The sequence below is a fragment of the Ruditapes philippinarum genome, unplaced genomic scaffold (assembly GCF_026571515.1).
Source record: "Ruditapes philippinarum isolate M1 unplaced genomic scaffold, ASM2657151v2 ctg359_1_1_1_1, whole genome shotgun sequence".
In the NCBI taxonomy this organism is placed as follows: domain Eukaryota; kingdom Metazoa; phylum Mollusca; class Bivalvia; order Venerida; family Veneridae; genus Ruditapes; species Ruditapes philippinarum.
Window position 1 is genome coordinate 227,187 of NW_026863896.1, and position 16,349 is coordinate 243,535.

General features: G+C 31.9%; 1 protein-coding gene across 8 annotated transcripts in view; it reads left to right on the forward strand.

The window, feature by feature from the left end:
- LOC132723689 (b(0,+)-type amino acid transporter 1-like) overlaps positions 1-15,607 on the forward strand; it is a 56,330-nt gene extending 40,723 nt beyond the window's left edge. For all 8 annotated transcript variants that reach the window (XM_060708459.1, XM_060708466.1, XM_060708465.1 and 5 more), the window contains exons 5-14: positions 6,291-6,554; positions 8,117-8,242; positions 8,764-8,863; positions 9,296-9,340; positions 10,026-10,149; positions 10,436-10,539; positions 11,615-11,711; positions 12,888-13,037; positions 13,366-13,534; positions 13,995-15,607. In XM_060708459.1, coding sequence (XP_060564442.1) covers positions 6,291-6,554; positions 8,117-8,242; positions 8,764-8,863; positions 9,296-9,340; positions 10,026-10,149; positions 10,436-10,539; positions 11,615-11,711; positions 12,888-13,037; positions 13,366-13,534; positions 13,995-14,062 — 1,247 coding nt within the window. In that variant the 3' untranslated portion in view covers positions 14,063-15,607. The remainder of the gene's footprint in view (positions 1-6,290; positions 6,555-8,116; positions 8,243-8,763; positions 8,864-9,295; positions 9,341-10,025; positions 10,150-10,435; positions 10,540-11,614; positions 11,712-12,887; positions 13,038-13,365; positions 13,535-13,994) is intronic.
- The last annotated feature ends 742 nt before the right edge of the window (positions 15,608-16,349 follow it).

Sequence of the window (16,349 nt, forward strand, 5' to 3'; positions counted from 1 at the left end):
ATTTAATCTGTCTTAAAGGGACTCCACATAGGATCAGAATCATACAATGATCAAATTGGGTACTTAAAATGGAAAAATATAATAAAGATGATAAGAATTATACCCATCATTAAATTGAAAATCAATAATTACTTTGATTTTTAGCCTGATTAAAATTAAAAGTGTTTAATCTTTTCAATTTTTAATCAATTTTGCACAAAAAATATTTTAATTATGTAAAAACTGGAATGAGTGAATGATATGATATTTTGCACACAAGTTATTTGGTCTAGACCTCCATCAAAAGGTACATTTAATTCGAAAATTTATTCCCAGTCCCATCATGTTAAAAAAACTTAGTGGAGTCCCTTTAAATATAGAAGCTGTTACATAAACATGGGATTTTCTTTAAACATAAGAAATTGTTTTGGTTCTAAAGTAGTCTTAAGTATAGAAATCGTGAAATATTGCCAAATGTCTAAAAGTGAGTTAATCTGTCTTGAATATTTTAATACCTGTTTACATGCACTCATTGATTCTATTTAAAGACCTACAAAAAATATGTAAATTTAAAAAAAATTGACTTTTAAAAACTGGTGCAGACTGTGTGAATGTTTTTGCCCCTGTGATCCTATTATAGGTTATTTATCACCGTTTAATCGGATTTTATCTGGCTAAAAGACGTCCTTTATTGCTGTAATCTATTTAAAATGCATAACATGCATCTGGTCTGCTCTTATTTGTGAGAGTATGCTGATAAGTAGATTTGTCATTGAGTATGACTGGCAGTTGATCAGTATATACTGCATGAACTTTTGTATATACAAATATTGCATGGGGGGTATACAGGTAATCGTTTACAGGTATACATTCACACTTACATTCAAATGTCTGAGACTGGTACATGTTATTCTTGATTCGTACATGTTGCCTAAATCAGGATCTTCAGACTCTTACATGTGAGGAAGTTACCCAGTTTATTTTATGGAAGATCGATGGTCCTACTCGGGTTCACGCCAGAAATAATGCAGATCTTCCTCCACCAATAAAGTTGGCATTTAACCTATATTATAAGTGACAATGTAATTTAAAACCTAACAAAATCAAGCAACAAATTTTATTGTGACATAAAATGATAACCTTTACTACTGAAAAACTGGCAATAAGATACTTTGTAATTTTGTGCTAAGACAATATTGATATTCATTTGATGTTTATAAACTTGATTTTGGAATTCACGAAAGGCTTAATCAGAAATGAGCATATGCTCACTGATAAAATATTTGTGATGGTTCAGAGATTTTTTTGTTTTAAAGTGAAATTATTGTTATGTTAAAAATGAAGACGAAGGAAATTAAATATAAGATATTTTCGCAAAGTAGCTACATTTGTATAATAGGTATGCTCATATATATGATACATGCTGGTAGAAATAGTTGGAAGGGAGCAACTAGATATATACAGAAAGCAATTGAATTACCACCCGCAGATCTAACCCGACTTTTTTTTTTGGTACCCCACCCACCTTACTATATACCTAACAGTCTCTTACAATCTAAATACCCATATGCATATTTATCATGATACAAATATTCCCAGAACCTTCATGTATTCATTGTTTGTATTATATTAAATCAATCCAGAGCCAGAAATTCTATTGTTTTCTGCTTGTGTGTGTGTGTGTTACTTATGTTTGTTCAAGAAATTTTTACATTTGAGCTCAAGCTTTTAAAAAAGTTATACGAAATATTTTGAAAATTTGTCGTATTTTCTTTTTTCTTTTTTTTTCTGTATTGAGGGGAGATTTCCCCATTTTCATGTATGTTTCACTATGCTCTTATTTGAACAGGTTACGGATGACTGATGTTTTCCGGAAAAAAAGAAATCTGCACCGGAACTTCCAAGACTTCAGCCTACACAGGATCTATTGAAAATTTTGAATATTATGGTGCAAAGGGCTGTTCCATAAATAACAAAATGGAGAGACCAACTTGGCATTCCCCATTGTAAATCTACACAAGTATTCATTAAACTAGTTGATCAACCCCTCTCCAATTTTGGCTAAGACTGTCAGACTGAAACCATTCTGCTTTTCTTAATTCCAATATTAAACTTCGTAATAATAATCTTCTTATGTGGATGTAGGGGAATGGCTTTGTTTGTGACTTTTAATAAAATACAGACTTTTAAATGAACCATTTGTCTGAAAGTAAATGAAAATAATCTTAAGTCGTGAGTTAAAACAGACATAATTTTGGCACATTTTTTTTGTGAATTTTTGACATTCTGAAATCAAATTTCCTGTGTTATTTATTTATTTTGTTATGATTTTATGACAAAATAAGAAAAGCAAAATGCTTTTGGGTTGTCTGAAGTCTGACAATATTTATGGAAGTCTCCATATGCAAAAAAAAAACAAGGTTTTCGGAGAGTAATATGTATGTATGTAATTTTGGCGGGACTGGAAAAGCGAACTTGTGTACATCTATTTTCAGATGTACATTTGTTCTCTTCTTCAACCCCCTATTCTATTTATATATTATAATTATAACCTCTAAACCAAAGTTGGCAAGGTCTAGCATTTACCTACCCTTAGTTAGCATTGACCAATTTTAGGTCGGTGATAACTAACCAAATTTCAAAAACATAAAAATGTCACTCATTTCTTTAGTTTTTGGCGATTTTAAAAAAAAAATTGGTGAGGAGTTTGGGGGTGTGCTGAGAATGGCTCCCCTTTGACATATCTTGTGTTTCGTAATTTGTTAGAAAGAAGCACATTCAAATAGATATGTAAGAATTTCAGTGAAGATTAGATATTTTGTGATAATATCAGTAACTATTTGGCAATGCTTTTGACTTAAGAAAAAAATACTCTGTGTTAAAAGCAAAAACTGGTACCAAAAATGAATGCAAACATTTTTTTTAACTTTTTTCTTTCTTTTTTTTTGAACAAATACTCAAAAAAGTTCTTTAATATCTTAGATTTTTTATAATGGTAAGAATGAGTGACATTCAAAATTCATTTTTTTATAAATTATTTTGTTTAAGTAAGTAGTACAACAGTGAAACACAAGTGTACTGAAGTCACAAATGATGTGTTAGTGGCTACACAGTACAAAGCGAAAGATCATGCCGTGAGAAAAATGCATTCTCAAGTTGATTGAAAAGGTGAACTATTTTTTGTTTACAAATTTTACATTTCGAACGTTTTTGTTATATGACAGATCTTGCCAACCCGAATATTTTTGACTGTGGCGATCTACGTGTCTTTCTCGACAGTCAATAAGGTGTCACGTTTATAATGCTTAACGTTGCATGCATCAGGCCAAATTTGGTTAAAATATGCACAACCTTTGTTCGTCCCATTTTCTTGTTGTCTCATATTTTCATTTTCGATAATAAAATTATTATTGAAAACAAAAACAAAAGAAAAATGAAGATAGATTAAATAGAGGCACTAACTGTTTCAGTTTAACTGATTTTGCTTTTTTTTGTAACAGTCATATTTATATCTGATTATATATAATTATATATATATAGATGGAAAATTCCCCAATTTTATTTAGTTAACAGTGCGCATACATCCAACGTTTTTTTGTTTGATTCATTAAAAACAACAACATCCAGTCTTTCATTGAACACAAAATTTACAAAGAAATTTATATTTTACAAATATAAAATGCTTTTTAGTATGCAAATTCTTACTGGAATCCATATTAGTAAAAAGTTTTGCCATTAGCTGAACAAAACAGATATTCAAATTACCTCATTATTTTATATTAAAAAAAATGTAAATCTTCAATCTTAACAAAGCTTAGCTTTGATCTTTTGTTAGTCAGAAAACTTTTGTTTTCAAGTCACACTTATTTTTCCCCCCCTGAGTGTAATTTCCAAGTTTTATATTCGGACCAAATTTCCATAAACCTAGAATAATTCTATGTCTGTACAGTACAAACGCGTATTTCAATTTTTTTGGGTGCATTTTAAAAAACTACAGTATACAATAGCTGGCAGTATAAGTTTGTAAGTCACATGACTGGAAAATTTTTTTGAAGATTGTTGTTGTTGTGTTTTTAGGCAATTTTATGTCACTGACCTATGACTTTTTTATTGGCAGCTGTTGAATACATAGTTTTCAAATCCTTGTGTTTAACTAACAATCTTTCCAGGCATGTTTAAAATATGTATAATAAAAAAAGAACCCTGTGAAATATGAACACAAATTCAGATACGAGAAAAAAAAATTAAGCCATAATGGCAAATATTATTTTGTGACCAGTTTGATTTTTTCTTCTGCACATTCTATGATATTATGTATACACATGCTAGACTTTTTATTGTAGAATTGTATATAGTTATGGTGTTGGTAGAGTGATTTGACAATGGCCCTGAATATGACCCCTAAACTTGTAGGACACCTGTCTTGCCCTCCTTTTATTTCCGGAGAGACACGCAGGGGTCTGAGCCCGTCCTGAGCCAATTTTTTTAATGTCTGTCAGAATTGTTTCCAAGGGAAGAAATTTAGGAGTAAAAGAACAATAAAATTTCAAAATTAAAAAAAGAATCAGATTTTTATGTAATATTAATGTGGGAAGCATCACAATTTTTCATACTGTATTTAATACTTGGGCATAATAAAATTTTGATTGACCTTGGAAGCAGTTATGAAGGGCTTGTTTATCCTCCAATGTTTCAGGAGAGATAGACATGGCCCTTTAATTAGGTGACCAAATGAGGTTTTACGTTCTTTAGGAGTTTTAAGGTTCCACAATGCCAGTTCGCCCTCCATGAATAAAATTTTCTGGGACAGCACCTACGGGTTGCCGCCATATTGTGTGTTTAATTATTTGTTAAACAATTTTATGTATTTGCAGGAGCAGAGAATGTTTCTCGAGACGACAAGCAGTTTTATCATTTGTTTAAAAAAAATGGAGTGACGCTATGTGGCTAATTTAGGGAAAGTCTTTTCTTCACTTTTTCACTGGGAAGGAAAGGTGATGAAAAACTTTATTTTCGGCCCCCGATGTTTTCACTTTCGGAACCTGACCAGGGTTAAAAACTTGAAATTTATTCCTGACGGTTGTGCTTTGTCACTGGGAAGACATTGTGCAACATATGATCAGCGAGAGAACAACTCAAAATTCTGAATTGATTTGTTGCGTTTATTCACTGGGAAGGATAAACAAAACAGATTTCCCCATTGTTTGGCAAATATTTTTTCATCATTGGCTTTATTCGACTGCGCGACCTGGTCTCTAAAACTTTGTTCTGTTTTTTCACTGGGAAGGAAAAACATTGAACAAAGAAAAATTGCGTTTCAAATTTCATTTTCTCGATTGTGTACACAATAGCCGTGTCATTCTGTCCTCCATTGCTTAGCTAGTTAGTTATATCATTTGTTGTGGAGAGGCAAACATGACACGCGTGATTAAACATTTCACTGTTTTACACACACATCAGATCCCCCTCCCCCCCTGCAGAATTTTTTAATTCAAAGAAACGAACCCTCGAAAAAATATAATTTGTCATCTGAGTGTAATAATAACCATAAAATCGCTTGTTTTTACGTTCCCCTATGTGTTTTTAACATGGTGTCAATTAACTCATGTATTCTTCACAGTAATCGTCTCATTGAAAGGTCATTTATCAAAGTACTGTTGGGGTCACTTAGTTCACAAATTTGTTGCTTAATAAAACACTTCTTTCTCAAGTAATATTTCGCCTAAGTCATCATATGTTTAATTAAATAGTGTTTTTAGCTTACATTGTGTAGCTTATGTATAAACATCTCGTCTAATTGCATATAATTGTTTATAGTTTTTTTTTCTTCAAATATTTTTGACAGAGATATCTAATTTTATAAGTATAGGTGCCACATTAACAACTTCTCTTAGATTTAACAAAATCTAAAAAGGTGAAACTCTCAAAGCACCCCTACGATCTTTACGCAATTTCAGAATTAAAGACAGGAAAGGCACAGAACTCAATCTTAGGTTGATCCTTTTAATATACATTTATTAAAAATTAATGACATGCAATAGAGACAAGTGATGTATTTACATGTTACACAGTCATGTTGAATTTGTTTGTGCATTTCAAGTTATAAATCATTTGGATAAAATAATGAAAAAATTAAGAACAAAAAAAAAAGAGTTCATTTCAAATTTGATATCTTAAACTTGGCAATACCCAATTGCTTATTGGTTGAGTGCTTCAATTAATACGTACATGCTTATCTCATAATATTTCCATGCATGTCATCTTTATTGTTGTTGATGTTAATTTCTGTACCTTGTTTCTGCTTTTAAAAGGTGCACTGTCGTACGCAGAGCTTGGTACTATGATCACAAAGTCTGGGGCGGAGTATGCGTACTTGCAGGAAGCATTTAGTCCTCTCCATCGTATTCTCGGACCCATACCGTCATTCTTGTTTGCCTGGACATCGGTTCTCATCCTGAAGCCAGCGTTGTTTGGTGTAACTTCCATGAGTTTTGCCGTGTATGTAGTGGAGCCGTTTTGGGGACCGTGCGGGTCAACGGATTTAATTGTCAAGCTGGTGGCTGTCCTGTGTCTATGTAAGTTTGTAAGAATATCTAAGAGGGAATGCAAAAATGAAGTCATCTGAATAAATTTCTACTAGAAAAAATTACAAGGCCATCATTTATTACATTAATTTATATTGAACAGTTTCCTCAAATCTTACATGTGTCAAAACAATTCACAATCAACAAATACGTATTTTTTCATTTGGTATGAAGTCTGGTGCATTTTAACTGGTACTTTGTCTATAAATACTGTTTTCCCAGACGTTTTGGCATTGCTACATGAAAATTGTCAGAGTCGTCAGAAAGAATGATAGTCAATGTCAAACATTTATTTTCGCTGAATAAGTGCTCTGTATGTTTTAAATGTTATTCGACAGAAATGTTAGTATGTAGAAAAACTAAAACAGGGTCGGAAAAAAATCAAACAGTGTATTATTCGATTGATAAACTCTCACATTGTTGTCAAATTAGTGACTTACATATATCTCCCCTAGTCATTTAGAGCCATACAGTGGTTTGAAATGCTGAAGGACAAACTTACTGAAAATTGTCACTGTCGATCAGATGTTTAGTAAAGTATATTAGACAATAAATTATTGAATTTCTTAAATGGACTTGTCCAGTTTGCACTTCTTGAACTGTCCATTATCAATTTAATGGAAATCGAGATAGAAATTTGAAATTGTTCAGCCAGCACTATAAAGCCTGCTCAGACTGCATGGAGTTTCAGGCTGGCCTGGCTCTATACTGGCGGCAAAGGCAAATTAATTGCTAGTAGAATAATGGAAAGATAATCTGGAATTTTCCAGTACAATAGACAGTTTGTGTATCACCATTTAAAAAGCAATTAAACAAAACTCAACAAAACCTTTATATATTCCTTCACTAATTAGTCTTATACCTGGTGTTCGAATGTTATTTCTGATGTTCATGGTATTCAAAGATATTGGGAAACAAACTGAAATTGTCTAAATGCTGGCTGGCTGTTTTTATGATTGCTCAGTATCATATAATACAAGTAATTATAATGATAACACTTGTATTTTAAAACTTTGAGAGCTGTCTAAACAGTATGATAAAAGAGGCAATTAAACTGTTCTATTGACATATCCTTTTATCAAACACAAACTGAGTAGGGTCTAGCTGTTTATTTTGTCTCAGTTTATATTTTTTAATCGACATAGGGACACAATTGGTCTTTCTACCTTCCCACCTCTGTACACATGGAAAGTTGCAGCAATGACGAAATGTGTTGGTGTGACATTGTAACCTACCCTCCCTCAAAAAAAAATATATATATAAATAGTAAAAAGAAATCAACCATCATGGTTTAAAAGGAGTCATTTACCTTATTGTGTACCTACATTATCAAAAAAAAAAAATGGTCATGAATTTCAATGTTCAGATTTTTCAAGGGTCCAAAGGAACTTTCCTTTCCCTGATTCGTTACAATTCCCATAAATATAATCACAATGTAAGGTGGAAACTATAAAGTGAGAGATAGGAAGGTTGGCGTAGTGTCCAATTTTAGATTTTAATTTATTTTTGTGCAATGGTTTCCTAACAAGAGGTTGTTTTTTTTTCTTTTTCAGTTTTAATCACATTTATTAATGCATACAGTGTGTCGTTGGCAACCAAAGTTCAAAATTTTTTCACTGTGATGAAGCTTATAGCTATTGCTATAATAATTGGAGGAGGAGCATACATGCTCACACAAGGTAAAATATACTACAATTTTGTTTCATTGGGGTTTAGGCTTATATGTCCACACAAGGTAACACAAAAATTTCATTTGAGGCAGAGTTAATGTGCTCACACAAGGTTCAATTTTCATAGGAGACGTGGCTTACGTGCTCACACAAGGAAACTTAAAGCACACAAATTTTGTAGGAGGTGTGGCTATTTTTCATGGAGATAAAATGTGAATGTGTAAAAGTAATGTGATGCAAAATTTTCAGTAGAGGAGAAACTTACGTACACTCATAAAAAAGTCTAATCAATACTGGTAAAAACTTACTCATTTCTTGTTGTGTCACTCCTGATACATTTATACTAGTTACTGTATACTTATTATGACTTACAAATCATATTGCATGATATAGTTAAAAAAAGATAGCTACAAAAAATCATATCTATTATTATTGTTGAATATAAGGGTAACTTCTTACAAATTGACAATGAAATGGAGATATTTTATTTTTTATGCTTATTTTACATGCAATCCATGTTATATTGATAGGTTACACTGAACATTTGGAGACAGGGTTTGAAGATACTACAGAATCTGTTTCTATGGTAGCGCTTGCATTTTATGATGGTCTTTGGGCTTATGATGGCTGGTATGGCTACTTTTAATTAAGATCTATTCATATACCAGTCTTGTTTGTCCAAGTGTTTTAATATTCTATCCAAAATTGTGTTCCAATAATGAAAATCAGCAAATTTTGTTGTTTAAGGGACAGCATAGGAACTCCACTGAGGTCCAAAAGACTAAAAACAAGTATTTTAATTTCCAACATTGAAAATGCTGGGGCACTTAAAACAGAAAGACATGCATAAGATAATGAAGCAATATACAGTGTACTCAGAAATAACTTTTTTATTATTTTTTCTTTTAGAAAGTCTCATTGCTACTTTATTTTGAATCAAGATTTCATGTATGATGCTATTGAAGAGCAATGCATATCTCTATTTTTTTCTGGATAGGAGAGATTTATATTTCATCACAAGTCTTCAAATTTAAACAGCCGTCTTCTTGTATATCTTTTCAGGAACAATTTGAATTATGTAACTGAAGAAATTAGACAACCATATAAGTAAGTAAACTTATCTGTCTAGAGTATTACGCTGGCTTGAGTATTTCACAATTTTGATTGACGCAAAATGTCAGAAGTCATTTAGTATTTATCTTTGCTTGAGTAGATTGATGCAGAAATCTTGACAGTGTCACACTGGTTCAATATCCATGGAAACCTATAAAATTAATCAACTTCCAGAATAAGATTGAAAAAGCCCTGAAAATATGGATTAGATTTTACTTTATTCACTTTATTGATAGTGGCAAATATTTTGCACTGCTACTGATAGTCCATCATTTTCATTTAAAAGATGTACAGAACTTTATGTTTATATTTTAAAACTTTAATATGCCTCATTTGTTTATCAAAACAATTATATAGACAATTTTAAATGATAATTGAACCCTAGTCCTGCTGGAACTAAAAATTATAATCCTTTGCCACCAGTATAGAGTCAGGCCAGCCTGTAACTTCATGGAGTCTAACCAGGCTCTATACTGTTAACAGACTTACTTTAAATTTTTCATCTTGATGTCCCCACTATTGATAATGGACAGATCCAAAAAATTGAAGCTGGACAAGTCCATTTTATAAATTCAGCAAGTTAGGGGTTAAGAATCTAAATATAGATAAACTTTCTATGATGGTTTCAAGATTGTTCATCTAGGTATGGTAATGATTTATATTTTTTTGTGTATTTCAGAAATTTACCAAGAGCTATTATGATTGGCATCCCTCTAGTAACAATATGTTATATATGTATCAATATATCATACTTCACAGTCCTGTCTAAACAAGATATCCTGTTGTCTAATGCTGTAGCATCGGTAAGTTATCTTGTTGGCATACATGATACTGTATGTTGTTAAAACAGAGATTTTAATGTGACTGTCTTCATCAAATAAGATGGTCAATTTACTAGTATGTCCAAGGCATGATCAAGTTAGCCTGTAAACATATGAAATATGAAACAGTGATATGGTTATTATTTGTTTTCAAATGAAATTGATTTTCTTCCATTCTATTATTTTAAGATAAAACAGTAAGGAAATGTTTTAATGATATTGAAGTATTCAATTACTTCTTCAAATAACTGTAAATGTTATGTTACAGACATGGGGAGAGTTTGTTCTTGGTTCAGCAGCTATAATTATACCAATATCAGTGATTATGTCAGCATTTGGTGGTGCTAATGGAACCTGCTTTACAGGAGGCCGGTAAGACACTGTGAATGTAACTTTATACTTAATACCATGAAAATGTGGGTAATTATGTCAGCATTTTGTGGTGTCAGCATTTGGTGGTGCTAATTGAACCTGCTTTTCTGGAGACAGATAAGAAACTGTGAATGTTACTTTATACTTAATACCATGAAAATGTGGGTAATTATGTCAGCATTTTGTGGTGTCAGCATTTGGTGGTGCTAATTGAACCTGCTTTTCAGGAGACAGATAAGAAACTGTGAATGTTACTTTATACTTAATACCATGAAAATGTGGGTAATTATGTCAGCATTTTGTGGTGTCAGCATTTGGTGGTGCTAATTGAACCTGCTTTACAGGAGGCCGGTAAGACACTGTGAATGTAACTTTATACTTAATACCATGAAAATGTGGATAATTATGTCAGCATTTTGTGGTGTCAGCATTTGGTGGTGCTAATTGAACCTGCTTTTCTGGAGACAGATAAGAAACTGTGAATGTTACTTTATACTTAATACCATGAAAATGTGGGTAATTATGTCAGCATTTTGTGGTGTCAGCATTTGGTGGTGCTAATTGAACCTGCTTTACAGGAGGCCGGTAAGACACTGTGAAAGTTACTCTTTACTTAATACCATGGGAATGTGGGTTATTCTGTAAGCATTTTGTGGTGCTGATGGTACCTGCTTTATAGGAGGCAGGTTAGATCTTGATAATACCAGTATTCTAATTATGAAATGAAAAATCTTGATGGATATTTTCAAAGGTATTGATATACATATATGTAATCTCACATATTGAAAACAATGTTGCCCCCAAGGAACAGTTGGGGAATATATCAAAGTTCACTGATTATCAACAGTTAAAAGCACTTATCTCTTCTGGGAATTTGTTAATTTTCATGATTAATAATTGGTGTTTCATTAACAAATGAAAATGAGGATTAGGTAGCTGTTTTTGTATTAGTTTTCCTATAAATAATGGAAAATTATATTCTAAGGTAAGTTGGTGATATTGCTACATATTGTATTCCAAATGAATCAGAAAATATAAATTGATAAATTTAACAGTATTATTTTAATGTTTTCAGAGTAATGTATGTAGCAGCTAGGGAGGGTCATTTGCCAGAAGTGTTCTCATATATTCATGTTAAACAGTATACACCTTTACCCTCACTAGTAGTTTCTGTAAGTATAACTAAGCAAAAATCTTGAAATGTCAGTCTATGTAACATTTGTACCCACTTGTATGAAAGCTTCTGAAAATTTACTTGTAGCTACATTATTTCTTGATTTTATTTATGTTTTTATATTTTGTTTTAAAATTTTAGCAGATTATACAATTCATCTTGTCTTTTTTAGTGGATCTTGAAAATTACTTATAAGAGTAAAAATAAAATATTATCAATTAGAAGGTAAATTTTGGACGCGTCTTATAAATGATCCGTCTTGTAGGCGAGTAAAGGCCTCATTGATTATAGTAATATGGATGGAAAATTGACTCAAGAAAAATACATTGGTGTTTGCTTTAATTTTAATGAAAGAGATTAGTTTTAACATGGTAATCGTGTAATATATTCAATAAAATGCTTACATTTACATAAATCATAAATCTTCTTTAAGCCAGAAATAGTTTCAGTAAATTAATCGTAGCATTTTGAGGGCATATCTTTATGATTACAAGGATTGGTTAGGCGCTTATACTGTCATTGATTTATATATTCAATTGCTGGCAGTTACATAAATTCTATTCATTCAGTATTAGTCAGAAATATCACTGACTCGGTCACATACAATTGTATAGGTCTCTGAACTAAGACAGAAATGGGTTGGGCGAGTGTTTTAAAAACTAGAGTTTGAATATATTGATAATAGCTCTTGAATTTAATTTGAATGGTTATTTAGACATATAGATTAATGTGAATATCTGTCAAGTTTTTAGTATTGCGCTAAGGCCATGTGTACTATGTTTATCCTACAAAAAGATCACTTGTCAGATATAAGATTGCTTTCATCAATGTTCTGATAAAGTATATTTGATAATTTTTCTGTGGCAAAACAGTCGCCCTACCAGACAATATAATTTACTTAATTGCTCGTTTCAAAGCTGGTAAAACTGGTTTCCAATTCATCAAATAAACCTAAAGTTAATCAATTACAGACAATAAAAAAAGACCATTTGCTTACGTTCTTCCAGTAATTAATCAAAAAAGCAGACGGAAAAATACCCATTATAGCGTTTTCTTTGGATCCTGTTCCAGATTAATTAAACTTGTGAAACCCGTTATTTTCTTAACTTCTGTTTCGTGAGATTGATTAAAGTGGAAATGAAAAGACATGGATGGCGTTTGTTTCTATTTTTAGGTTATCTTATCTGCTGCCATGGTGCTTTTTGGAGAAATCTTTGCCTTGATAGATTTCTTCAGTTTTACTGCCTGGTTTTTCTATGGTTTGACGATGTTGTCATTGATTGTGTTACGATGTACACAGAAAGAGAGGAAACGACCTTATAAGGTAAAGAGCTTGATGTTGTTCTTTATTCCTGACTGAATGCTTAATTTCTAGCCTTGTAAAAGAGACATTAAATTGTTCAGGCAAATGATACTTTCACAGTTACAATTTGTGTGAGAACAGTTTGTCTGAAGCAGTTTGCTTCCCACCCTTCAGGCTCGAATGGACACTTGATTAGAACCACGGGTGTTCCATAAGCTAGCTGGATAGCTTCCTCTCATGAAAGAATCCAAAGCCGCTGTTGGGATGCAAACCTACAGCAGTGAGGGAGAATCTGGCATGGACAATCTAATATTCTAACTGAACTGAAGACAATATTTGTATTTTTCAGGTACCATTGTTTGTACCAATATTTGTGTTGTTGGTATCAATATATCTTGTGGTGGCGCCAATCATTCAGGACCCTCGTGTAGAATTCTTCTATGCCTTCTTATTCTCTATTAGCGGGATAGTGTTCTATGTTCCATTTGTAGTCTACAAAAAGAAATTGCCTGTTATGGGTAAGTTAACATAATTATTTGTAAAACCAAATCATGTGATGTCTTTGGGCTTCTAGAAACTTCTAGAAATATCTACAAAAAGGTTTTGCAATAAGTACACTTTGCGTTGTTTAAAGTGAATTGGTCTTTAATAGAAAGTCTGTAATACCGTAAACAAAATTATGTTGCTATAGTTTACATAGCTTGAAGACAGCATGACATGTCTGTTGATGTGTCCTTTCATACGGTACAGATTATTATGAACTGAACCATCTTGCATACAATCATGATTAATCCATTTATCAATAAGCGTTAACAATTTAAAATTCAAGATTGACATTGATTAGTTTGCTCAAGTTTGAAATCAGCAATATGATTTTCACTGTCATATCACGTTTTATGTTATGTTTTGTTCAGTTCTGTTGTATGCCTATAATTTTTGTGAATACAGGCCTGCAATATGTCATTTTGTTGTTTCCAGATAAAATCACGTATTTCATGCAAGTTGTGTTAATGGTAGCACCCAGCAAGTTTGTGCCTGCGGAATGAGTCGAGACGTAACATCGTAGACATTTGTAAATTAATGATTGTGATCTCACAACTGACGTCAGAGGACAGCCATCACCGGCTATATATAAAACCGCAGCATGCGCGTGCTCGAGACACTGCTTCGTCAAATCAGGTGTAACATATTCGTAGGAATATAATTATATACATGTATTATGTATATACATGAATAAAAAGATCTGCAAAAATGTATAACAGATATATTTACAAAGTACATGTATTTTATGTTAGTCTAGGATCATTATTCAAATTGAAATATTTTTGACAAGGTAACTGAATAGTAAAATGTTACTACGTTAAACATTCAATTATACATGTTGCTATGTTGCATTGCCACCTTTGTTTCTTTGTTTTAGATTTTAAAAATTTATAGGCTGTTTTTCTTTTGTTGTTTCTTATTTTTATTATTGTTCTTATTTTTATTATTGTTTCTTTCAATTTTTGTTTGTTTGTTCTATTATCATATCCTCAATTTACAATAAAGTTCAATGCATTTTTTATCATCCATATCAAAATATATATCTGTCATCTGCAATACAAGCCTAGATTCATATCAATTGATATCAGGACAAATTAGCCTACAGTAAATTCTTTGGACAGCAAGCATTATCATACCTGCTATGGCATTAGTTCATGTCCTTGGTGCACTAAAATCAATATAAAGGTTAATGCAGCTCAAGGTTTGAAAATTGTTTCTTTCATTACTAAAGTTCATTTTAAGGTTTCATAATACACATCACCTTTGAAAGTAAGTCATGACATCCCTGTATGAACTTTCTTATATTGTTAAGGAAAATTCAATGTAATAGAGTATTTTACACAGAGACATTCAAGAGTTCTATAACATATTTTTTTATATATGTGTTTTCTATATATGTTTCCATTCAAACCTCCAGACACATTTCAATTAATCTATCCAGTCTCTTTCTGATATAACAGATCTAAGGCAATACAAACCATTTGTAGCGAAATCTATATAACTTTGCCCCAGTGCAAATTTTTTGTAATCTAACATTGAACAAGATACTGTAGGCAGACACTGAGACCATGATTTTGCCATTGATATCTCATTTGAATGTCAAGACCTACACCAATCATTATCATAATTCATGGTATCCCAGAATTCATAGTGAATATGGACAAAGTTTTTTCCCCAGATATATATACAGTAAGTAATATCATATTTTGCCAGTTAAATGTTTACTATGTGTATACATTGTATATCAAAGTAAGATGTTTTAGTCATGCATAATTTCCACTTTTCATATGAATCACATTTCCAGTCCTGTTTCTAGCCATGTCACAAACCATTATTTAAATCACAATTAAACCTTGTTTTATCAGCCATACCTCAGATATATATTTTTTATTTGTTCCATATGTCCAGTCATATTTTTGTTTTATTACTTCTGGTCGAGTCATATTTCAGTCATATCAGAAGTTTCATATCTGATGTTATTGCGATAGTATTGTAAGAGTGGAAGTTGTGAACATTTGTCATGATAGTAATGAAAGAGTTGAAGTTGTGAACATTTGGCGATAGTTTATTGGTGCTTTACATGTAAGGCAGTTTTAATGCCCGTTATATTTGTGCTATCATAGTGTGCTTGTTACATGGAAATTACCAAAAAGACAGATTACAGAGTATTCAGTATTAACGAGGAAGGTTTTGTTTTTTAATACATATGGCTTTAAATTTAAACTTAATTTTGTCAGTATTATAATTGTTAAGCATTAGTAATTCTTAGACAATATTAGAAAAATTTATTGCACGTAGATTAGTATTTAAAACAGGAGAAACCAGTAGGGTAATACTTTTGTGTATATCACATGAGAAATTAAAGTGTAATTGTCTGAGCATGCTTGCATCATACTTTAGCTATATTTAGTTGGGCTATGAAATAATTAGAATTGAGGTACATGTATGTTGTAACTTACTGAATGCAGAAACTGATAATTCTTCACCACCAGGATAGAGCCAGGTCAGCAAGCACATCCATGCAGCCTGACCGGGCTCTCTATATAATACTGTTGGTTAACCAACTTTTCAAAGTTGCATCCCAATACACCCATAAGAGCAAAATGGACTGCTCCAATTAAAAAATCCAAACTTGGCAAGTCTAAGATTGGGGTTAATTGTATAAAATCTTCTTTTTTTTTGGTGCGCTTGTTAACTGTGATAATATTTGTGTATTATAAATTATGCATTTTTATATGTGTGTGTGTGTATGAACATGTGTTTGCGAAGATTACACAAGGTGCAATTGGG